This window comes from Gallinula chloropus, assembly GCF_964237585.1.
Source record: "Gallinula chloropus genome assembly, chromosome: 5".
Lineage (NCBI taxonomy): Eukaryota > Metazoa > Chordata > Aves > Gruiformes > Rallidae > Gallinula > Gallinula chloropus.
In genome coordinates this window covers 26,540,305-26,563,923 of record NC_140090.1, presented here as the reverse complement: position 1 = coordinate 26,563,923, position 23,619 = coordinate 26,540,305, and the positions used below count along the sequence as shown (strand labels likewise).

The 23,619-nt window shown below is 42.2% G+C and overlaps 1 protein-coding gene across 1 annotated transcript in view; it reads left to right on the top strand.

Moving 5' to 3' along the window:
• The window catches only part of PIKFYVE (phosphoinositide kinase, FYVE-type zinc finger containing), a gene marked incomplete at both ends in the record, with an annotated part of 60,469 nt that overhangs the window by 24,725 nt on the left and 12,125 nt on the right, over positions 1-23,619 (top strand). The window contains 17 exons of the mRNA XM_084265055.1: positions 2,770-2,832; positions 4,868-4,997; positions 5,351-5,531; positions 6,846-6,920; positions 7,587-7,694; positions 9,733-9,873; positions 10,337-10,463; positions 11,565-12,751; positions 14,125-14,225; positions 15,388-15,459; positions 16,991-17,162; positions 18,519-18,697; positions 19,181-19,294; positions 21,871-21,979; positions 22,085-22,239; positions 22,793-22,883; positions 23,219-23,279. Coding sequence (XP_084121181.1) covers positions 2,770-2,832; positions 4,868-4,997; positions 5,351-5,531; positions 6,846-6,920; positions 7,587-7,694; positions 9,733-9,873; positions 10,337-10,463; positions 11,565-12,751; positions 14,125-14,225; positions 15,388-15,459; positions 16,991-17,162; positions 18,519-18,697; positions 19,181-19,294; positions 21,871-21,979; positions 22,085-22,239; positions 22,793-22,883; positions 23,219-23,279 — 3,066 coding nt within the window. The remainder of the gene's footprint in view (positions 1-2,769; positions 2,833-4,867; positions 4,998-5,350; positions 5,532-6,845; positions 6,921-7,586; positions 7,695-9,732; positions 9,874-10,336; positions 10,464-11,564; positions 12,752-14,124; positions 14,226-15,387; positions 15,460-16,990; positions 17,163-18,518; positions 18,698-19,180; positions 19,295-21,870; positions 21,980-22,084; positions 22,240-22,792; positions 22,884-23,218; positions 23,280-23,619) is intronic.

The window sequence follows — 23,619 nt, the reverse complement described above, 5'->3', positions numbered from 1 at the left end:
TTGTTGCTATCAGGGGTCAGTAATTTCCCTGTGACTGTTATGGACACTTTTTTGGCTTGATTTCGTTGGAATTGCCTTTTGTCCTTAGACTGGATGACAGTGACTTAACTTTCTTTGAAATAGTGAAGTAAAACTGACAATCACACCCACCTTTGGAGTCTAGCAACTTAATTTCCTCACAGCTGTGTAAATTAGAGTTGTTGAGAGGGCACTGACAGGATAAAACATCAGTGCTAGAAGTGCAGGTCAACTTTAAGTGGTTAGTGGGTTTCTTCAAATGATTAAGGAATATGCAATTTCCACCAGTCACAGAGGTCAGCTGATTTGAAGGAACAGCCTGTGATGTACCAGCTCTGTTTTACAACAGAGTGGTTTGTGTACAGTCTGAGTCTAATGGCAGGACTTCTTATGATGGTATAGGTTGACTAATGTCTGGTGTGTTTCCAGCTAACTTGGAGTCACTAGAATTTCATGGCTTGTAAGATACTACAAGTCAGTAGTATAGTGACTCATTTATAGTATCATCTGTCTAATGACATTGGTACTGTGGAGTGTGTATCAAAATGGGAAACAGCAAGATTGCTTTCTGCATTTAAATTGGAGGAAAATATTAAGGGACACCTTTAAATGTGGGTTTTAGTTGCTGGTTTTAGAGATACAGGTGTCAGTATGGGAAACTTTATTTTCTAAATGTCTTTGCAGATGGGGATCCTGGTTCCAGGCATTTTGGGTTGTTAGTTTTTGATCCCTGCATCTAGTTTCGAGGGGGGGAAAGAGAAGATGATCTGAGTAACCATGACACAGTCCCTTATCGTTGCTTGCCAGGGCATAGCATGCCATTGCCAGGAGACCATTTGGTGCATCTTCTTTCGAAAAGGTGCACCGTGGTTTTCAGTGGATGTCTGTAGATGCATGCATCCCTGTTTGTGTATCTAGAGGAAAAGTTGTGGTTTTAGGGTTTAACCATACCAGTCTGTAAGGTGTATAAAATTTGTATGTGCTGTTCTCTGTTGGAGACCTGTGTGTTGTGGTATTTGCTTCCAGTGATGCCCTTGAATATCAGACCTAGGAATTTCTATGTTCTGGAGTGGGATTTTTTTTTGTTCATTTGTTTTGTTTTGATGAAGTTGTCCAAGGGAGCTTGTAAAATAGCTTGACAGCTAACTGCTTGCAGACACAGCTGCAGAATATGCTGCAGGAACCTCCTCCCTCCTAACATTCTGTGGAGCACAATGCATGTAGGGATAGTTTGAGGTTAGAAATGTGTTAGCCCCTCTTATGGTCTCAAACTCAGTGTGTGATATCTGTCCAGTCTAGGAAGAGGTATGGTATCTTACGTTGTCAGGATCTTCCCCTGGGACACAACTGGAAACAAAGTTACAGGAGGTGGAGCTGTATTGAAGAATAGCATTTGTGGTATGGAGGTGCCACCTGTGTCTTTGTCAAGAGCATAACTAAGGTTAGGTTTCAGCTGGGGTTAACTCCTGCCTTTGAACGTGTGTCAGACCTAATTTGAGTATGTTCACAGTAAGAGCTATTGCCCTGAGGTTGTTGCAAGGTGAGAAGGGATGGGGGTGCTAGTATGCAGGTGTAGGTGTGCTGCATGGCATGACTTTCTCCGGGTAGTCCATGGGGCTACAGGTGAATGAATGCTGAGGGTGAGCCAACTTGTATCAAGCAGTAGGTTGCTTGTAACCCTTAACTCTTCATTGAAGCAAGAGGTAAAAGGAATCTGCAAATAACCATCAAGCTGCAAGCTTCCCTTGCAGCTTCTCTTGCATACATTCATTGGTCATCTATTGAGTATCTGTTTGGAAACCAGTCATCTGCTGACAAGCTCAGATTTTTAAACTGGTGGCATGTAAGGGGTCTTTTGGGTGCTGCTGTTTAGAGACTTGTGATTGCTTGTGTCCTGTCAACTTTCTGTTGGTGTCTGAAATCTGCCTGGCTTTGCATCCTGTTTGTGGCAGGTCTGGTCCATTTTCAGGCAAGGTGATAAAGGGTTAGCTCTAGACTTCAATCATTGTGCTTTATAAGCCATTAGGCTATTACTGCTCTTTTCCTTTTTGTAGAAGTAAGGAACTAGCTAAAGGCACCACAAGCTAGCGGCCTCTGCAGAAAATAGGCTTTTTGTAGCCAGCCTGCCTGCATGAAAGATCAAGACCTAGCAAGCTAAACAGTAGCAGATGGAGCTTCACTGTATTTCCCATATCTAAAGTGATACATAATTCTTGCTGTCCTTTGTTGCTGGACATCCACCTGCCAGTGTGGATACCTCAAAATGCTTTAAACTGGTCTAGATTTCTTGCTCTTGAAGGCAGGCTGTTTTCTGTTTCCTTCACTGCGCAAGACAAGTCTCATGACTAGAATTTCCCATAGTTCAAGGTACTTCATTGGAGCATGAGAGCAAAACAGTTTCTGAAATGGCATTTTTAGGCTAGAGCAAGGAGGCCATTCTCTGTCTGGACAATTGGAAAAGCAAACTCTTAACTACTAGTTCAGTCTTTGCTCCTGTCTACTTTGTTTGTTTTGTTTCCTCACAGGAGGAGGTAGTATTTTCTTGTTGTATTAGAACTTTTTGATAGAACAAGAATGAGAGGATATTCTTGCCTTGATCACTCATCAAGCTGTTGCTAAATCGGTGACTAAACGCTTAGATGAGTAATGCTGCTTCTTCTGGTGTGGGCGTGTACATGGTAATTATATGGGTGCACCAGTGTAACCTGTCATTTTTGTCTCCGCCTATCTCCCTCTTCTCTCTTCTTTCAGAGTACTTGAATCCTGAGAACGGAGGGCAGCAGATGTTCTCTATAAGCGATGCTTTTATTAAAGGTAAGGAGAAACTTCAAATGTTGCTGTTGTACAGTTTTATTATCATGATTAAAACTCCTCAATATCCCTTTAATAGGGTATTGTCCCTTTAGAAATCTTTACTTGACAGTAAAACAACTGAATTTGTGGCAAAAATTATATAGAAACTGTACTCTTTAATTCTGTTTGAATGCACTTTAAAGCTTAAATTTCTTCAACTTCTCAGACTTCTTCATTCAGAAGCACCCCAGAAAAAACATTTTACTTTCTTTTTTTAAAATGAGTGACAAGCCTGTTCACAACTTCCCCTCCTACAGCCTTATGTAACACACCAATTTTAACTTTCTGTGCAAGCAAATGAAGTTGTGATATTAATTGCTCTGCTTCTATGGAATAGCTTAAGGCTTGATCTGTTAAATCTTTGTGGATTTCCTGTCATCACCACCTCCACTACTACTGCTTCTGAAATGAACAGCTGTTAGATGCAGTTCTGAGTTTTAAAACCCATGTGTCTTTTAATACTGTGGCCAGGTGTACTTGTGGGGGTTTCTTTTTTCTCCCAGTTAATGCTGTTTGTTTTGATGAACTCATAAGAGGAGGAAATAAGGTGGAAATCCAAATGTCTGTGCAGCCAGAAAAATAAAGTCTTTGATTAAACTGATGCTTAGTTTTTAACTGAGCTTTTGCAGTAGAGTGGACAAAAATAGGGAAGTCAGTGTGGTTTTTGTTAATCTTGTACATAGCTACTATTGTGTATGGAGCATCTGGAAGATGTTAATTGTTTTTAAAGAGTCTTTTTTCACTAGGCCTGCTAAGTTTACTGTTGTATAAGGATTTTGCAGTTGTATTTTGTGCTCAGAGGGGTTTTGAGCTTGACCTCTGAAGCCTTATGTACTTGCTGATGAAAATTTATGCACTACTGGCATAATGACTTAGAGATCCTGAGAATGGGGAAGTTTATAACTTCTCTCTATACTATCATAATACCTGTGTGGGAAGTAATCTAGTAGCTCTTTCAAAGCACAGAAAACTGTGCTGAAATAACTTCTATTCCTGGTACTGCTAAACAGAGAACAGTTCCAAGGAGTTACTGTGCAATATAGTGATTGAAAGCAGCAGGCCCCTTCCAAGTGAGGACTGTCTTATACTGCCGAAACATGCTTTCTGTTTACAAATCCAGAAATGGCTTTAGTTTTATGCTCACATTTAGGACTTAAAACCTTGTGTTCAGTGGGTACAGCCTTCACTGGCATCCTGTTTATTGTAGCAGCAGAGATAGTGTGATGGTTTGGGGGATGGAGGTGAGAATATGTGCTGAGATCTTTTGAAAAGCTTGTGCCACTTCCTTGACAGAAGATCGTTAGAGAATTCTCTAGTGTTAAATACTGTGACATAGGCTAGATAAACCAGCCTCCTGGCGGCTCCCTCTGCACATGAGCAGCAAAGAGGTGCTGTGGAGGATCAGGGCTGCAAGTCACACAAAGGTTCGAAAATCTGACACATGAATTGGTAGCATAGCTTTTCTATAAAATACACTTAAGAGATGCCATGAACAAAGGCTTTACGGTGCTATTTGGGCTGCAGCACAAATTGCAAAAATAAAAAAACTAGTGGGTTTTTTTAATGTCACTTGTGTGATGTCTTCAAAGCAGCAGTATATTATGGGTCAAATTAGTGCCTGTGTTTTAAGTCTAAAAGCTATTGTCATTAGGTGTTATGAATATACATGATAACTTTGAATTTACTGCTTATTTATAGGCAAAACTGGGATATAAGACTTTTCCCTTGTCTTGACAAAATTAGTAACGATGCAATTCCAGAAGAGGAAACAGTCAGCTCTGTACTGGCAGTACAAGGATTTCAGTACCACACTTTTCCTTCATACACTGAATACTGTTTGCTGCATCCGGTTACATGATATCTAGCTCAATCTCAGAATTTCAAGAGGCTTAGACTTATGTCTTAGTAAATTCTTTTAAAAGCTACTTTGAAAATGAAAAAGACGCGGGCATTCAGCTGTGACCTTATATTAACAAGGTTTGTTTGTCTCTTACAGAGTCGTTATTCAACAGGAGGGTGGAGGAGAAGTCCAAAGAACTCTTTTTCACGCCCCTAGGCTGGCACCACAGCAATCTGGATCTGCTGAGAGAAGAGAATGGGGAGAAACAAGCAATGGAAAGGCTGCTGTAAGATACATCTAGAAAAAGGAATTTACTTATCTTGAGTAACGGTTCCTGAAGCCTTCTCTGTTTCACCAGTATTGTGGACTTGTTCTACGGTGGAAAATGCAAGGAACTAATTTGTATTAAGAAAATGGGATTTTTACACTATATTTTGATTGGGGTAGTTTTTTCCCCTGTGACTCTTTTTAATATATTGAATATAGGACCAGAGTTAACTGTAGAACGTTCTAGACAGCTGTTGTTTCAGAGGACTTCCTGTACTATAAACATTAAGAAATTTTCTTCTGAAAAGTGACTTTTAATCACTGCTCTGTAGTTTTCTCAGGAGAAATCTATTTGTTTTGTCTCTTTTACAGGTCTGCTAATCACAACCACATGATGGCACTGCTTCAGCAGCTTCTGTACAATGAGTCCCTGTCACTGTCTTGGAGGGATATCATTGTTCCTGTGGTCTGCCAGGTAGTTCAGACTGTACGACCTGATGTCAAGAACAGAGATGATGACATGGATATCCGCCAGTTTGTTCACATAAAAAAAGTAAGTTTCAAACAGCGAGTGTAAGGAAACAGAAGGGGTACTGGAGCAGCTGCATCCTTGTTTGAAGAGAAGTGTCTCCATCCCACATGCCTCCAGCATGTCCAGTGGTGTAATTGTCTGTCATGGGCATTGGATTAGGTGGAGTTCTAGCAAGAAGTTGAACAGAAGGAACTTTGCATCCTGTGAAAAGTGCATTAATGCCCTGGAGCTGATCTCCTGTTTTAGGCTGTAGGCTGCAGAAGGTAGCAAAGAGCAACACCTCTGCCATGACTTGCTTCCTTTCTGGTTTCTGCTTGGATTAGAGATATAATAAATGCTGGATAAGTAGCTTGCAGGACTCTGTGTAGCAATCTTTTTCCCTGTAACTAGCCATTACGGAGGATTGAACTCCTCCAATGCCAAGTACAGTGACTTTCTTCAAGAGGAAAATGTAATTGTTACAGGATGGTGCATCCAGTTCTGCCAGATGTGTTGACATTACTGCATGGTAATGCTGGAGTTCTGGCATGCAGGGTTTCTTCTGAGATAATGATGTAAAACTAACACCTAAGGAGCTAGTGTGACTAAGGACCAAAGGTTTAGGCTTATTTTTATTTGGCAAGATTCACCTCAGGAGGCCTCTCTTGTTTGGAAGCAATGTAAGATATGAGGAGAGACTTACTGTTCTGGTGGTAGCTCTGAGGCATCTCTTCGGGCATGATCAGTTGTTGCTGCCTCTCCTGAAACTCCAGTTCAAAGAGCAGGTGTTTAGAGGAGAGAGCCTTTTGTAGATGTCTGGTATTTTCACATGCTGATTACAGAAATATCTTCTGGAACATGTTTTTTCAGAAAACAGTTTCGTGTTGTTTATTACTCTTGTAATTGATACTGACTGTAGGCACGTGAGTCAAGTGTTTGATGTGTTCAAATAATAGGTACAGATTTAATTTTCTGTCTTTTTTTTTAACTTTTTCTTTCCTTAAAGTTGGTGGTGGTTAGTGGAAGTGGCACGTACAAAGGTATATTCTCCCCAAAGCCTACAGAAGTTGGGTTCACTTAGCTTCCAGAGTGTACCTGGGTTAACAAATAAACTTCTGTTGGCAGGGGTGCAAAGATCCTGAAACACAGTACTTCTTTTCATGCTGTCCTTAGTTTGCTAGATTTTAAAGGAAAAGTTGTGTGTCCAGCATGACTGTACCTGATCTTTCAATCTGGTAATTGAGGGTGTAGCTGAAGCTCACACATCAGCTAATACAGGCATTCTATGTATCAGGGTTACTGTATTTGAAGTTATGGGAGTGTATGACAGCTCTAAAATGTTCTTTGCTTTATTAGATCCCTGGTGGAAAGAAATTTGACTCCATGGTGGTGAATGGATTTGTTTGCACTAAGAATGTTGCACACAAAAAGGTAATGCAGGCTTGACTAATGAAGTGCTGACTGTAGTGTGTGCTGAGGAAACAAGTGTGACTCCTTCATTTTTGTGTCTTGAAGCTCTTCTTACCACTTGGAGGTTCAGGAGCTTTCTCTAGTTGGAGACCCTAAGTAAGAATGGGTTTTAAAGCATTGCTTTTCTCAGTTGTTTTCTCTTAGCCTGGAGATTCTAGGAGGGGAAGCTTTCCTTGTGCATGCACAGAAAACATGCTTTCTGCCCCTACCACTACAGAAAGCATCTAATAATTCCCCCAAGTTTTAGCCAGAAAGAGGCATTTGTGGTTCTGACTTACGACACTGTAGTAAAGTGAATCTTTAAATAAGGCAGCAAATCAAGATAGACGGATTTGGATGGAGGCTTCGAAGTGTATTGAGACTTTGGGGTTCTTGATGGTGTCTGAGTAGACCTCTAGCATTGCACTCTTACTGGACAGTAGCTGTGAAATTCCAACAACTGAGTGTAACATCTTCATAAGAAGGAAGAATGTGTAACTGGGCCTGCAGGAGGAGGGATAGCTGAGACACTTAGAGGTTTTTTTTGGGGAGGGGGGGATGGGGAATTGATCATGGGAAACCTCTCTGTCTTTTGTACTTCTTTCATTCCAGGTATTTGTATTTTTAATTGCTCTTGTATATTTTTAGATGAACTCCTGCTTAAAAAATCCCAAAATTCTTCTACTGAAGTGCTCAATTGAGTACCTCTATCGAGAAGAAACAAAGTTTACCTGCATAGACCCCATAGTACTTCAGGTGAGAGCATGCTTTTGATCTTGGTTAAAATTGCCTGATGTCTAGTGATTCAAACAAAATGATGATCAGTGCCTGACACTTCTCATTGTGTAAGGTGGAGTTGAATGAGTGGGTCTGAATGGGAAAGAGAAAAACTTCCTCTTCTATCAGCTAGTTAAGATGACTATCACTGTAAAAATGGTGCAAACTTGTAGCATTGTGCCGAGGGCTTTTTGTAATCAAGTTACATGTAAGTCAGCACTCTTAAGATCCTCACAATTAAATGCAGCTTTTTAGAAAACACATTTTGTTTTTAATGATATACTGTATAAGGAATATACACATCAGAATGTCAGAGCTAGGCATGGCTTAGGTGTGGAAAGAAATATATGAAGAGTTATTGTAAGCTAGAGTTGAGTTGCAGCTGTGTTGTTTCTTGTCAGGCTTGGGAAAAAACATGACAACAACCAACCTAAGGAGGTAAAAAACTACAAAATGCCACTTTGGAATAGGCCCCCTGCCCCTGTGAGAAAGGAGGTGCCTTAAATATGGAAGCACTGAAATGGATAGGTGTCTTCTGTAACACACTGTATTCCTGCCTGAGAACTGGTGTTCAGGCGTTTGCCAGGATACTTGTGACAAGGGCATTTGGTGCCCTGCTGAGCTTGTGCCATGCTTGTTTCTGTATCTGACTATGTCCTTATCATGCATCTAAGACTTAAGTGTTTGGTGATTGATAGTCAGGATTACAGGTATGAAAGCTTTAGCAATAAACTTGTCTCTTAGTGAGTTGCTTTTCTAGTAAAAGCTTAAACTCAGACTGTCCTGCGAGTGGGGTAGAAGTTTCTATTATACTTTTTAAACATTGGTCTCCATGATTTTTTTCAGTGTCTGCTTCAGAATGTGATCATAATTATTTGTGTATCTGTGTTAAAGTCCTGTAGGACAGAAAATACTAGAGAAATGCTAGTTCAATTGAAAAGGTTAGCTTCTAGCAAGACCTTTATCTCTGTTACTCTGGCATGGATGTTTGTGTTCTAAGGAGCTGGTGAGCTGCTTTTGTGGTATCTTTCACTTGCTCAGAACTCTTAAAACCTCACTGATCTTAGCTGCAGTAATACAGTTGAGAATACCTGACTTAGGAAGCTGAACTGTCCCTCTAGCAGTGTAGGCCTTTAGTTCAGGTGGAGTTGCAGCCCTGCTTTCTCTTTCTGTGAGTGATAATAAAAGCGTGTGAGGGAGTTTTATTACAGAGAGAGTGGTGAGGTGCTGGAACAGGCTGCCCAGAGAGGTGGTGGATGATCCGTCCCTGGCCGTGTTCAAGTCCAGGATGGATAGGGCACTGGGCAACCTTATGTAGATCCAGGCTGGAGGTTGGTGTCCCTGCTTTGGCAGGGGGGTTGGAGCTCTATGATCCTTGGGGTCCCTTCCAACCCGTGCCATTCTATGATTCTATGACAGTGAGATGAAGCCAGGTGAGTATGGCTAGAAGAGCAATTCTGCACTGCATAGTGTTTGGGATCCCACTCCAGCAGCACTGTCCCTAAGTACAGATTTAGGGACTGAGGCTCTGTATACAGAGGTGTAGAGCACTGGCATACTCTGCGTGAATGGAAGTGTCTCTTGCTGCTAGCATTCAACAACAGCATGCAGCTGAAGCTGGAGAGCACAACGTGGTGAATCGATTTGGTTTAGGATGCTCTAATTCTAGCATCTTTCTAATGTAAATCCTTTTCCCGTGTAAGGAAGTAAGATGCATATATGTATGTGTGGGGGGTGTGTGTATATATATATATGTTTGGATTCTGCTGCAAGTCTCTTACTTCATACTGTCATTGCACAATATCCTCATGTGCAATTAGTGCATATAAGAAATTGCTGATAAACTGGGCAAATGTGCACAGTGGGCACAGATGGTGCTTTCTGGGTAGCTGCTTTCTCTGTTTTATAGGAAAGGTCAGCATATAATGGAGAGAAAGTAGAATTAAGCATTTAAGTGTGGTTTTTTTTTCAGGTAGGTTTGCAGTAGTTAAATGCCATACTTTCTTTCTGCCTACAGGAAAGGGAGTTCTTGAAGAACTACGTACAGCGGATAGTTGATGTCAGGCCTAATTTGGTCCTTGTTGAGAAGACTGTGTCCCGAATTGCCCAGGACATGCTCTTGGAACATGGTATCACTCTGGTCATCAACGTCAAGCCAGTGAGTGTTTCCTGTCAGTCAGACTAGGCTTTATGGTGGATCTCTGTAATTTTTCCTTGTAGCAAGCTACTTGGAGAAAGCAGAGTTTTCTTATTTTCTCACCTAGCTGAAGCTGGGCTCCTTTTCTAATGGCACAGCCAGCCAGAGAGCTGCTATGGGAGTTGGCTGAGCTCCTGGTAGTCAGCACTGTACATCCTGGAAATCTGTTCCACTTGAACAGTTCTAGATACTGCCAAGGAAGGACACGGTCTTACGTCTCACCAGAAATATTTACCCAACTGCTTTTGTAAGGTTCTTGTGTGTTGTGGGTGTGTGTGTGACTGGGTTTGATGCAGAGTTTGCATCCCAGTGAGAGGTTTCCTGGCTTGCACTGGCAGTTTTTGTTGGGGGTTTTAAAGAGAAGGTAAGGATGATAGTGTCCTCTCTGCACTGTAAATTCTTACCATTCTTTCCATTCTTACAGCAAGTTTTAGACCGGGTGAGTCGAATGACCCAGGGAGACTTAGTGATGTCAATGGATCAACTGTTGACCAAACCACGTTTGGGAACCTGTCACAAATTTTATATGCAAGTTTTTCAGTTGCCCAATGGTGAGTAAAACTTGATGTGTGTTAGCTTGTGTGTGTGAAAGGATAAATGCTTTGCTCCTCTTAATTAGACTGGAACTGTTGGGTGCCTTGTCTAATCAAGTATTATCCTTCCTACTCATTTTTCTTTACCTCTGTTACATCTTGGGACTACAGTGGACACAAGCATGATATTTCTAAGGTGACACATGCTAGATTTTAATTAGGCTTGCTTCTTTCTTCCAAACTGCTTTTTCGCTTCCTGCCACACTGGAGTTTGTCTAGTCCAACTTCCTGTTCAAAACAGGAAGGATTAATTTCAATGCAGGATGAGATTTCTCCAGGCTTTATCAGCCAACTCTTGAAAATATTGCAGAACAGAGATTTCAGAGCCTGTTTGGGCACCTGTTCAGTTGTTTAATCATCCCTTGGCATAAAGAATTTTTCTGTGTGTCAGCAGAGAATCGTAGAACAGCCTGGATTGGAAGGGACCTCAGAAGACCATCTGGTCCAACCTTAAGATATCAAAACCTGCCTTGTTGCAGTTTGTGCATGCTGCCCCTTGTCCAGTTGTACACCTTTGAGAAATTAGGCTTTTCTCATTTACACCCTTTTAAGCAATGGAAGTCTGCAAAGGAAGAAGGAATAAATGCTGCCTGACAGGTTATCAAAGGTGTTGGCACGTACAAATACTGTTGTTGCATATCTTTGTGGATATGTAGTCTACATCTCTTCTTCCACTTCTCCATGCCCCCTTCCAAACTTTAAATTGCACTCTAAATCTTGCAGGCTTTTGACTTGTAAGGATGAGTAAATATGCCCGAAAGTGGCTTGTTTGCTCTGCTGCTGCAGAATATTTGGTGATTTTTAGAATGCAATGTTTAGGTCACTGTATTTAATTTGGACTTGATGATGAATTGTTCTACAAAACTTCTCCTGTTTTGTAATGAATGTTTGTTTTGCTTGCAAAATAACACTTCATACAGTGATGTGAATTTCTGCAGCTGGGTTGTGCTACCTGTTATTTGCTCTTAACCTTTGTTACAATCTCCTCAATGTGTAAGATACCTAAGAGTAGGTGAACTGTAGTTGTCATCCTAACTCTTGTTCTTGCTTTTCTTCTAGATCAGACAAAAACCCTGATGTTCTTTGAAGGGTGTCCCCAGCATCTGGGCTGCACTATCAAGTTGTGTGGTGCTGCAGAGTACGAGCTGGCCCGTGTAAAGGAGATCCTGATTTTCATGGTCTGTGTGGCTTATCATTCCCAACTGGAAATCTCTTTTCTTATGGATGAATTTGCCATGCCCCCTACTCTGACCAAAAACACCTCCTTTCACTCCCTTATTGAGGAGCCAGGAGATGAAAATGAGCAACAGAATCTCTTCAATGGTGAGGATTTTAGTACAGCAGTCAGAGACACGGAACTATCCTCTGAGAAGCTGCCTGTAATCTCTGAGTCAGTGTCCTCTGATGAGGTCAGGCTGCTTGAACAAAGGGTTTTATTTGAGAGAGGTGACCAAGAGAACAGTCAACTGGAAGCCGTGTCCTCAAAACCACAAGACCATCACAAAGCAGTGTCACAGTTCCCAGTGTTCAACTCTGTACCTCCTGCAATACCAGAAACATCCCTGCTGCCCCTCCATGGCATGGACCAGCACTTGACTACTCTGGATAGCCAGGCACCAGAGCCTCTTCAACAGGCAGATGATCTGCAAGAGTCCAAGAGTCAGATGAGAGTCTTCAGAGACCCTCTCCAGGATGATACTGGTTTATATGTCACAGAAGAGGTAACCTCTTCTGAGGATCGTCTCAAGACTTATTCTGCAGCGTTTAAGCAGGAGTTGAAAGATGTCATCCTCTGTATTTCTCCTGTAATGGTGTTCCGCGAACCATTTCTTTTGACTGAAAAAGGCATGAGGTGCCCTGCCCGGGAGTACTTCCCTGAACAAGTTTATTGGTCTCCTCTCCTCAACAAGGAATACAAGGAGTTGGAGAGTAGAAGGAAGAGACAATTATTGCGAGATCTCTCTGGACTACAAGGGATGAATGGGAGTATCCAAGCCAAGGCTATCCAAATCTTACCCTCTCATGAGTTGGTTCATACTAGAATAGCAGAACATCTAGGTGATAGCCAGAGCTTAGCCAGGATGCTGGCTGACTATCGGGCCAGAGGAGGGAGGATACTACAGAAAAGCACAGATCCCTTTGCCCAAAGTAAGGATGTGTCTAGTGTCCCTACGGGAAAAACTGGGTGCAGAATTGAAGAGGACGAGAAGGGACTAGCTCAGAGCGAATCCACATGGTCTCATAAGGTAAGATTCAAAGCTTTGTTAACTCCAAACCATCAGTTTTTCTTGGTAACACAGATGATGTAGTGCCTCAGATGTTAAATGAGAGTTGGTAGGGATTTTTTTGGTTGTGGATTTGTTACTTTACTGGGTCAAAACTGTGTTTTAGATTGCAGTGCTCTGGGCAATGTAGTCAATATAACCAGGGATGATGTGGATATCAGAAAGCAGAACAAGAGACTGACTGTAAAATTTCCCTAGAAAGGGAAGAGGTGGTGAGACTGCTTTCTGAGGAAGCCAGTCAGCCAAGAACCAGTGTATTTATTATGTTGCCTGTTTGGCTCAGCTGTATGGTACTGACTTCTGAAAATGGGTACAAAAGAAGGAGCAAACTTTAAAGTTTCTGAAACAGCTCTATTGCTGCTCCTATTAGTGATCTCTAAAAGTGTAACGTATCCATCTTCAGAAGTTTTAACGCCATGGAAACAGCAGTAGGCTGTAACTACTTGAAAATATTTGACTGTAAAAGTTTGGGTGATCTGAAGAAATGTGAGAATCTCATAGCTGGAGGGGGCAATATTTGAAATTTCAAAGCAAGGCAGTATATGCTTATAAACAAACTAAAGTTTTTAGGAGACTGCCATGTAAGTAACTGACTTGTATTTGAGAAATAGGATCTCAAGTTTCCTGAACTAGAAGCTGTTCAGGAAGAAAGTCTATGAACAAGAGTAGCAGAGCTGATCTCTGGAAATGGTCAAACATTTTGGTCCCCGAGCCAGTCAGCTCCCAAGTTCGTGAGCAGAAGTCACTCTTTAATTTGTGCTTGAATGTAAATCTGTGTAGCTTCACAGGCCATAATCTTACAAACTTTAAGACTAGCCCTTGCTCGGCATCAGACTGGTTGATGCTGTTTTAAATTTATTCAGTGATCAAAGAAGAGTATTTGGTAACTTCATAGTTCTGTAGGGTGTGGAAGGGCAAACAGCTACATTCCTGCAGCACTGTGGTAAATCTCTTCACAGAAGACAGAAAATTGGAAGTCTTTGTATAGCCTGGATGAGGTATAATATATTAGCAGAGTTTTTGACTCTGAGGCCTCCTAAGTTGTACAGTGCTTGGGAGACTCTGGATGTTTGTCTGGGGACTCTTGTTTTTTGTTTCCTTTAGCTTTCTTTCTGTGTACATTGATTTCATTGTGTGTATTAGTTATGTTGTTCTAAATGTGGCAGTTACCAATTATACATGGTACAAGTCTACCTGAAGCTTGGAGATACTGCAAGGTTAAGCTGTACAAAAGGAGCACTGTAAATAAAACTAGGAACAGAATTTTGTCATCAGGAGTTGTGGGTGGGTGGAGGTGTCTGTAACCAGTAAATGAGTTGTTTTCTGTCTACCAGGTGGATTGCCTGAGTCCAGTAAACCATCAGAGGCTCTGTGTTCTCTTCAGCAGCTCTTCTGCTCAGTCCAGCAATGCTCCAAGTGCCTGTGTTAGCCCCTGGTATGAAAACTAGCCCTCTTCAGCTTCTTCAGTTGCTATCTTTTTCCCTAAGTTGAGGGCAGTGCTTGCCTCATAGTGCTATTTCTTTGAGGGCTTCTTGGTAGGTTGTGCCCATTCTATAATAGGAACTGTTGGCAAAAGAATTTTGTCTTGCCCAGTCAGGTGGATCCAGTGCAGTATCCCATGATGTCTGTAATCCCCAAGGCATGAATGAGAGAACTCAGCCTAAACTAGAATGCTTTAGCTAGTCCTTTTTCCGCAGAGTAATCTGGTGGAGGGTGAGGTGGGTGGCACTGTATGCAGTCTCATGGGGAAGAGTTAGTATTTGTAAACACAGAAGAATGGTCCAAGCCCCGAAATAGGCCTTGAGAGAATCTCAGAACATGTCTAGACTGCATTATCTGAGTGCCATTTGAATGTATTGTTGTCGTTCTGATAGTCACTGGCATCAAAAGCTTTAACTGCATTTCCAGTTTAGGGGGCTGCAGTGTGTTGCATGTAACCTATGACACACTCCTAACTCTACTAAACAGGATAGGTCTTCCTGTTTCATCATCCATCTCAGGTGAAAATAGAGAGTTTTCTTACAGGGAAGGGTCTAGAGTTCCTGTAGGAGCTTAGGATTGAAGCAGAGGTGGCAATAAGTTCGCTAAACAGCAACAATGACAGAGGATGTAAATTACCAGAATTGGAGATGTCTGAATTGTGGCATTTAAAATATCTTAAGTATCAGTTTAAGTGGCTTTGTCACCGCAGGTTCTGAGAAAGCAAAATTTGCTATTGAATCTTTTGGAGAATAAGCTTTGCCTAAGCCTTCTTCTATCTTCTGAATAGACCCTTTTTTGTCACTGCTTAAATATCAGTGTTTGAGCCTTCAAGCTGCCAAGATTTCTGTGCCTAGATATTTTTGAATGTGATCTGCAAAGGTGCAGGTGAATTGTATTCAACTTTTAAACACCAAGTTTAAAGTTGCTCTAGCAGGGCTCTGACCTCATTATTACCTGCAGTGATCTAGGAAGGGCAGTCAAGAGGGAGAAGAGCCTTGCAGGGTATACAGGGCTGAAAACAAGTCAGCAGTGGGTTCAGATCTCTGCACCTGAATCCATTGCACAGCTAACAGTGGCTGCATCCACCTTCCCAACCTTTTCTTTCTCTGCTTTAGGATTGTGACCATGGAGTTCTATGGGAAAAATGACCTGACTCTAGGGATTTTTCTGGAGCGCTACTGTTTCAGGTGAGCAGGAAAATGTTATAAATATCATTCTAAACAAAACAAAAGCTTTTGATAGTGCTTTGAATTTGACCTGTTGCAAATAGACTGTGCACTAAGAAGAATAGCATGCAAGTCTGCAGAGCTGGTTCTGTCATAGCAAAGCTTACACATACAACAAAGGAACCAGCAGATTTATTATTATGCTGTAGGGAAACAGGAACTGGATTTAAGAATTCACTTACTCATGTTCACTTTTGCATACAAATACATCGTCTGCTTTCCTATTTCAGCCCTGTACCTCTTAATTCGTTTAATGAGGAAGTGAAACAGATCGTGAAACGAGACTCACAAGTTCATAAAAATGGACGTATTTGCTTAGCACTTTCTTGTAGTGATTAGGGTGCCAAGGAGCTAGTTAAGAGTCTGAGCATGGATTCCAAACAGCTTTTTTTCAAGACAAGGTACTGTGTTGATCACAATTTTCTGAGGTTCCTATTTGAACTTTATATGAGTTCTAGAATAAAAAACAATCACCTACTCCTTTAGTGTTATCTGAAGGTCTTGGAGTCAAATCTGCAAGGTGGCTAATTAAATGGTGTAGAACACTTCTAGCCCTGGCAAAGTACTGTGTAATTTATTTCATCTGACAGAGGTGCAAGTGGTTACGCTTCATAAATAACCAGTACTGCCAGAACCCCATACAGAGTCTCATCAGGCTGTGAAGCTGGATAGGTAGCCTGTGGCTCTTTGAAAGACAAGATTACTCCATTCTCACCACTGGCTACTTGTAGTAGCAAAATGCTCTTAATGTTCAGCCTTTTCTGGAGGAACAAGTATTTCTCCTTGTGCTGATCAATAAGGAGGAGGAGCTTAGCTGCTCACTTAAATTAGCATGTACTAAAGTGAATGCTTTGAAATCTTCATAGTTTCAGTAATACTCCCCTTCCTGCCCAGCCCCGAACAAGGAGGGTCTGGGTGTTTTTTATCTTCTTTCTGTGTTTGAAGACTTCCCCATTTCTTACTCTGGTACCTAAACAATTCAGTCTCTCTTACCTGACTTAAAAGAAACCCATTCAAAGAAAGATCATGCATTTTTCAGTTCAAAGAGAAACTCCTCTTTTCCTTGAGGACCTGAAACATGACTGTTTAGAAGGCTCTTTGGCAGTGTACCACATCAAAGGCCACTGAGGACCAAAGATGTGCCAAAACGGTCTTCTAAGTTGATGCCAGGCACCTCCAGGTGCTTGATCCATATTTTGTGGACAATATGGAATATGTTAAAGTGATTCGTTTAAAAATGTTGTGATAACCAGTGTCCAGTCACTACTATTGGGACCCCTATAGCCATTGCTGGCCAGGGAACTTCCCTACATGCTGTTTCGAAGTCAATACAATTCACTCTGCAGAAACAACCTTCACTAAGGTTGGGAAACTTCTACTGTGAAGGTAAATAGTACTAAGATATTAAGAGGCATGTTAGATATGTTGGATCAGTTTTTCAGCAGTGCCTAACCTATGATCATTCACAAATGTGTCTGTTTCTCTCTATAAGGCCTTCCTATCAGTGCCCCAGCATGTTCTGTGAAACACCAATGGTGCACCACATTCGTCGCTTTGTTCACGGGCAAGGCTGTGTGCAAATTGTGCTGAAGGAGCTGGATTCCCCGGTCCCTGGGTACCAGCACACCATTCTTACTTACTCCTGGTGTAGACTGTGCAAACAGGTAAGGATGTGGATGTAAGAATCATCGCTATTCCAATTTAGTATTCCTGATGTGACTGGCCTTGTGCAGAAAGGCAGCACTTTTGAGAAAACCCTCACCCCTGGAGCTATGGCTAAACACAAAACCTGTTACTGCTACAGATGCTCTCACATATCTACAAATTCCTCTTGTAGAATTTGGGCTGTTGAGGGTGAAACATCTTGGGTGGGGTAGTCCTGCTGGAAAGCATCAAATCTGGCTCTGAGAGAATAGGCTCAATTAGTTTCCAGCAGTATATTGACCCCAATTTGTGACACATGGGGGGGAGAAAAAAAAAAGTTTCCCTTTTGTATGAAGAGTATGGTCCCTTCCCTGCAGTGAATCAGTGTGGGCATCAAAAGGGTGTATGTGTGGGGAAAGGCAGACAGTGAGACATGGCTTAGTAATTGTCTAAAACCCTTCAGTATCCTTTGATCTGCTTATGGCCTGGGCAGTCTGCATTGTATCGATGTGGTGTCTAGACTTCCTTTAGTAGTCATTAGAAAGTAAATAAAATCTTCAGTAGAGGAATTATAAATTGCTTTAAAAAACACGAGTTAGTAAGATTGTGTATTATTTGAAACTTGTTCTGTAATTTAACAAAGTAAACATTACCAACTAGATACTCCTCTCTAGCTGAACATTGTAAAACTTAAGAGCCTTCAAAGTGATGAGCATAAAGGTTAATTAGAAAAGATTCCTGCAGTGCCTGAAATGCAAAACGTCTCGGTTACTCATGGGCATGACTCGATTCACCTACTTACGTTGGCTTAAACATGGGTGTTGTATTTAAAGATACCTGGAGGAAGCTAATGTAGGTGCTGAAGGCAAGCCCTGTGCTTCTGTGGATACACCTGTTCTATAACCTCTTATTTCTGTGTGCTCATGTAAACACTAATATGCTTGTGGCTATTACATATAAAGCAGTGACTACTCTGAGCTTACAAACACTGCTGAAGTTGAAATACACTGCAGGGCAATGCCAGCGTATTTGCAGCTGAAGAATCACCAGAGAAAAAGTATGTGATGAAGCCACTATTGCTGACTGAGTTGCTGCAAATTGTCTCTGTGTATAGAAGTATCATTCCTGGTCAGAAACTTCTGCCAAGGATATGTTTGTACTCCCAGTTTTGCAACTGTCATCAGCCAGCAGTTGTTTATTTGATTTATTGTAACTATGTGTCAGCCTAAGCTTTGGATAAATGCTTGCTTTGTTTAGTTAGTTTCAGGGTCATGGATGCTTTTGGTTTTAGAAATGCTAGATTACTGTCTAGCTTAGCCTGTCCTTTGTCTTGGTTGAAGGATGAAATTAAGACACTTGGCTTTCAATTTTTTCAGGTGACACCGGTTGTTCCCCTTTCCAATGATTCCTGGTCGATGTCTTTCGCAAAATACCTTGAGCTGAGATTCTATGGGCACCAGTACACACGAAGAGCCAACGCAGAGCCCTGTGGCCATTCCATTCACCATGACTATCACCAGTATTTTTCCTATAATCAGATGGTGGCATCTTTCAGGTGGGGTCCATGGCTAAAAGCTTCCCTCTCCCTCTAATATTATGTGAAGCATATAGGTTTAATAAGGATTCGTCAGGTCTCACATTTGCTTTGAGTGTAGTGTGGGATAACATGACTGCGCTGTAGCCACAAATGCATGATTGTCTGCTGGCTTGCAGAGGGCATTGTGGGTGCCATCACCGGATGGGGTGGGCAGTGTGCCTAAGAATGGAGGGCTTCAGTTTTTGATACAGAAGAGAGACGCTTTTCTCTGTCTAATCTTGAAAGCTTGCAGAATTTTGGTTTAGCAATGTGATCTGTGATTTTACTTTCTTGCATAGGAGATAAATGAGCATGCTGGCTGTTCCTGTTACTAGAAGTAACTAAAGCCCTAGACACATTGACAGTGCCCCATTTCATATAGGGGCCACAAACCACAAGGTGGTGTAGAATTAGTACTAGGAGGGGAGAGTGTTGTTAATAGCTGTCATATTGCCTTCTCAGCTACTCTCCAATCCGGCTGCTCGAAGTGTGTGTCCCACTCCCCAAGATCTACATCAAACGGCAGGCTCCATCAAAGGTTACCATTTTGCAGGATCTCAAGGACTTCTCTCAAAAGTAAGCCTTGTTCTTAATGCCTTTCTCAGCTTACTTGTATTTTAGATTTTCTTTATTAGCAGAACACCAAAACATTTTTGCTGGTATATGCAAGGCTTGCTAATACTTGTTAATAGAAAAGTAACGGTTTTAAGCACGTTTACATGTGTGTATTCTTTTAAGGGAGGGTGGTATTGGAATACTGTTTATTACCTTTAGATGCTCTGTCTGTACTGATCTCTCACTTTTTCATCTGGTATCAATTAATCTTAAACATAGCCAGTGGAAATGGAATTCTTCACTTCTCAGTCTCTGAATGTTGCACTGAGTGATACAGCATATGTCTGAATGACGTTGCCCAGTAGCCACTGAAAGGTTGACTATTCGTGTTTGAAAAGTTGCCTTTTCTTACAAAATGCCTTCTCAAGCTCAGCTAAAGTAGTTCTAGTTCCTCTCCCTAATACTGAAAGTGGAACAGAGGCGGTGGTCCTAGAAGGATTAATCTGAAAACTGCAGGTAACACTTGGTATCCTTACCCTGTGTCACAGTTTTGCATAGCTGGGTGCTGAGAGAGGTACTGGGGGCTGCAGAAAATGGCTTCTGGAATGCTCTGCTGGCCCCCAGAAGCATCAGGCAATTCAGGGCCAAAGTTGCTCTGACCAGGGCTGAACCAATCAGAGATGGATTCATAGTGCCTCTGAGAATCACATATAGGAGAAAAAAACCTGAAAGCAGTGGCATTTTGCCACCGGAGAAGGGAGGGAGAAGATGTAACAGCTGTGCAGACACCAAGGCCAGGAAAGGGTGGGGGAGGAGGTGCCCCAGCTGCTGGAGAGAAAGATGCCCCTGCAGCCTATGGAGAAACCCATGGTAGAGCAGGTGTCCCCCCCGCAGCCCATAGAAAACGCCGAGACCCCACCTGCAGCCCGTGGAGAGGCTCCACGCTGGCTGGAGCAGGTGGAGACATGGACAAGATGCTTTGACCCTGCGTTGGGATAAGCCCCTGCCAGCACTTGCAGCCATAAGGAGAATCAGAGACACAGATGAGCGAGAGAGTTTTGCACTGGAACAGGTTTGCTGAGGGAGGTTTGGAAACTTGTGGAGGACTGGGACTGAGAGACATTGTGATTTAAAGCCCTGTGGGAAAGGACTCACGTTGAAAAAGTTCATGGAGGACTGTGTCCTGTGGGTGGGACCCCACAGTGCAGCAGGTGGAGGGTGTGGAATGAATGCCCCCCCCCAGCTGAGAAGGAAACCAACTTGCAAGGGACTGACTGAAGCCCCCATCTCCCAGTCCCTGCCCCCCTGTGCTGCTATTGGGGGGGAGGGGGGGGGGAAGAGGGAAGTGAAATCATGACTAGAGTGAAGTCCGCTAAGAAGGGAGCGGGGGGACGGAAGTAGAGGTGTTTTAAGATCTGGAAAACAGCTCATGAAGAAGTAACCGAGAACCCCATTTTTTTCCCAGTGCCTGCCCCCCCGTGCTGTAAACGGGGGGGAAGAAGGGAGGAAAATTCTGACTAAAGTCTGCTAAGAAGGGAGTGGTGGGGGGAAAGTGTTTTAAGATCTGATTGCATTTGGTTTAAGATCTGGTCACACTCCTGACTCTGGTTTCACTGTTCTCTGTAGTGTAGTGTAATAAATCAGGTAGGGTTTTTTTTCCTTCACTCTGTGTTGAGTCTGTTTTGCCCATGTCATTCGATGACAGGATGATCTCTCCCTGTCCTTATTTTGACTCCTGAGCCTCTTTGTATATATTTTCTCCCCTGTCCAACTGCAAAGGGGAGTAATAGACTGACTTTGGGCATCTGGCCTCCAGCCAGGGCTAAACCACCACACCCTAACATTCCTTTTTGGAAGATCTGACTAAGCTTAAATCCAGCCTTCAGCCCAGAAAAACAGCAAAGGCATTGTTCAGATCTGTTGTCTGAACAGAATTGTTTTCATTGCATTGGTCATGTGACAACTAAATTCTGTGCGGTGTGCAAGGCTTTGTTTTGTTAGCTATTTAATACAATGACAGCAGGCAGTCTGGTACCTTCTTGGAGTCCGAGGTAAATTACTGTAAGCCTAGACACCTTCTAATTGTAGGAACAAAAAAAAGTGCTGATACAAGCATGATGGAAACGATTGAACCCAGCCTGAGTGCTGTTCTGCCTGGTGGCAGCATTCCTGTATGGCTGATGTCTCTCGAGCTTAAGTCAGGTGGTTACAAAGCTCCACAGGTTCTGAAATGGTTACTCACTCTGACTGTCTCTGAGCCCTTCTGGTGGAGGTGCAGCTTGCAGTCCCAGGTTCTTCCTAGACACAGATGCCAGAACAATTTCTCTCTGATGGCAGTGTGTTTGTATTGCTCTCTGACGCCTGCTGCTGCCAAGAATAAGTTGTGAAGGAATGTCAGTGTAGACAACTCTGAGGTTTCTGCCATGCTAATGATTTTTTCCAACTTTACAAAAGATATGATAGTCTTCTGCGCAGTAGGCTGTCCACTAAGTTTACGTGCATTCTTAAATGCTAATCTTAAGCACATTCAGGCTTTTATTAAAAATGCTGAAGATATTGCAAGTGATCTCAGTGTAACTTGGTATCCCTGTTGATAGGGTGTCACAAGTGTATCTTGCTGTTGATGATCGCCTTGCGTCTCTGAAAACGGATACTTTCAGCAAAACGAGAGAAGAGAAGATGGAAGACCTCTTTGCCCAAAAGGAGGTAATGGAGTATTTCTGTACCAGCAGACTGCAAAGCGTGTCGAGAAGCCACTCGGATCTTGTGTCTTCTCTGGTCACAGAACCCTGATAGCTTTTCTTTTGGCAGATGGAAGAGGGGGAGTTTCGAAATTGGACTGAGAAAATCCAAGCAAGGCTGCTTTCATCATCATTAGACACACCTCAACAGCTGCAGTCTGTTTTTGAATCTCTCATAGCTAAAAAGCAAGGACTTTGTGAGATGCTACAAGCCTGGAATAATAGGTAAGGGAACCCATGTTGGAATCATGAGCAATACTGATAGTGCATTTGGTTATAGAAGGGAGGAGGTTCTTTTGTACTTGCTCTCCCTGTAGAGCAGTTGCGGTATGGAGTGTGTTACCATGGCTTGTGCTGAATTGTCCTCTACTGGGTAAGACCATGGAGCTGGCTGTTTGGAACAGAAAATCATCTGAGGACAGATAATCAGCGTTGTGTTGTGGAGCTCAACTTGCATCTGAGAGGAGCAAGTGTCATTTGAATAAAGTTGGAAGAGAGGTGAAGAGATGAGTGTGGGAAAGCAATTAATTGGGTGAAATTATCTCAGAGGTGAAGAAAATATTCAGATTTTGGCCATTTGAAACACAGTTTTGTGTATGTTAGCAACTGCCTGAGTGCAGTAAAGACTTGTGAAGGCTTGGCTGTATCCTAGTATAGAGAAACTTCATAACTTGTGCCTTTCATAGCTAATACCTGTAACCTAACTTTTGCTTAATTCTTCTTTGTTGCTTTTTGTTTATTTGGATTTTTTTTTTGTGGGTTGTTTTTGTTTTTAAAGATTGCAGGATCTCTTCCAACAAGAGAAGGGGAGAAAGCGTCCATCAGTACCACCCAGCCCTGGGAGACTGAGGCAGGGTGAAGAAAGCAAGGTATGATTGCAGCCTAGAAGCTACTTAAACATTTCTTTTTTTTCTGGGGCAACGTAATAGTCTTAATAGTGTTAACCTTGATCAAGCAGCAAGTAAGTTTATAGAGAGGAAGAGTGTAGTCTTTAAAGCAGCATACAGAGGTGATAGTGGTCATAAGCATGTTGTAAAGTTGAGTTGCTGTTGTCTTGTCTCTTTCATGTGTGGCAAATAGTGGCAGTGCCATGGGTGGGAGTACTGGGCTGTGGTACATAGGCTTTTGCAAGTGTTCCACAGAGGAAGGATACAGCTGTAAAGAGCTTGGAGCATCACCATTGGTGTTTTATGATTGTACCTAGATCAGCAACATGGATGCTTCCCCACGCAATGTTTCTCCAGCACTGCAAAATGGAGAGAAAGGTCTGTTGTTTGCTTATTTTTCTAACAAAATAAACTTGTTGTAACACTCCCCACCACATAACATGGGAGCCTTTGTTAAATTCCATAGTTTAGGGAAATAGTAAATTGCCATTGTGTCAGGTGCAAATAGGCCATTTTCTAGCTTGCTTTCCAAAAAGTGACATGTGCTTCTGAAGCTGAATTGGTCAGCAAGGGTTTTTTTTTTTTCTTGAAACTTGAGTTAAAAAACTTTCAGAGGCTTTTGAAATAACTGAGTAACTTGGGAAATGCCTCTCATCTCTTCTGTGAAGTTGTTGTGGGTGCTGACGCCTCTTACATGTGAAGCACACTGAGTTTCTGG